Here is a 667-nt window from a genome sequence, read left to right as displayed (position 1 = left end):
AAAAAAAAACAAATACAGTAATACAACTAAAAATCCCTTCCTCCGGTCTACAGTGTATCAATTAACGTAATAGAATAACCCAAAGGTTTTTGTGTACTACAGTGGTTAATATTAAGACTATGAGTTTCAGGAGAGACGTTGTGCTTGGCATGTATCCCGTCTGACTCTTGGAGCTAGGAATGGGGACGAAGCCGTTCGAAATCCCTAATTGGCTTTCTCCTGGAATATGTAAAGGTTATTGACTGTGGCCAGTGCGACGATGCTATCCTGAGGATGCCAGGAGGTGTAGAGGATCTTTCTGCTGAAGTCCAGGCAGTCGACGCCGATCTCGCTCCTCTTGCGCCGGCTCCCCGCGCACACGCGCCAGGTCTTGAGCGGGCATCCAGGGGAGCCGTTCTCCCACGAGGCCTCCAGGGTCACGTCACGCTGGGCGTCGCGATTGAACATCCGGAAGAAGTTGTTGTAAGAGCCCGTCATGACCTCGCTGAGACCAGAGAGATGAAAAATTATGAGATAATGAGGCGAAGATTAATCATTTCTTCCTTTAGAAGGCAAAAAACAACATATTTATGGTAATGACTGTTATTACCAAAATGCTTAAATATAGGGCTGATATACACTACCGTTCAAAAGTTTGGGATCAGTAAGAGTTGTAATGTTTTTTAAA

At 45.3% G+C, this 667-nt stretch overlaps 1 protein-coding gene across 1 annotated transcript in view; it reads right to left on the bottom strand.

The window, feature by feature from the left end:
- Positions 1-92: 92 nt before the first annotated feature.
- Positions 93-667, bottom strand: part of LOC107577514 (serine/threonine-protein phosphatase 2A 55 kDa regulatory subunit B alpha isoform-like) — a 10085-nt gene continuing 9510 nt past the window's right edge. Inside the window, exon 4 of the mRNA XM_016263583.1 lies at positions 93-517. Coding sequence (XP_016119069.1) covers positions 205-517 — 313 coding nt within the window. The 3' untranslated portion in view covers positions 93-204. The remainder of the gene's footprint in view (positions 518-667) is intronic.

This window comes from Sinocyclocheilus grahami, unplaced genomic scaffold (assembly GCF_001515645.1).
Source record: "Sinocyclocheilus grahami isolate Dianchi unplaced genomic scaffold, SAMN03320097.WGS_v1.1 scaffold6276.1, whole genome shotgun sequence".
Taxonomy (NCBI): domain Eukaryota; kingdom Metazoa; phylum Chordata; class Actinopteri; order Cypriniformes; family Cyprinidae; genus Sinocyclocheilus; species Sinocyclocheilus grahami.
Note: the sequence above shows the minus strand (reverse complement) of the source record. Positions and strands in the feature narration are given on the sequence as shown.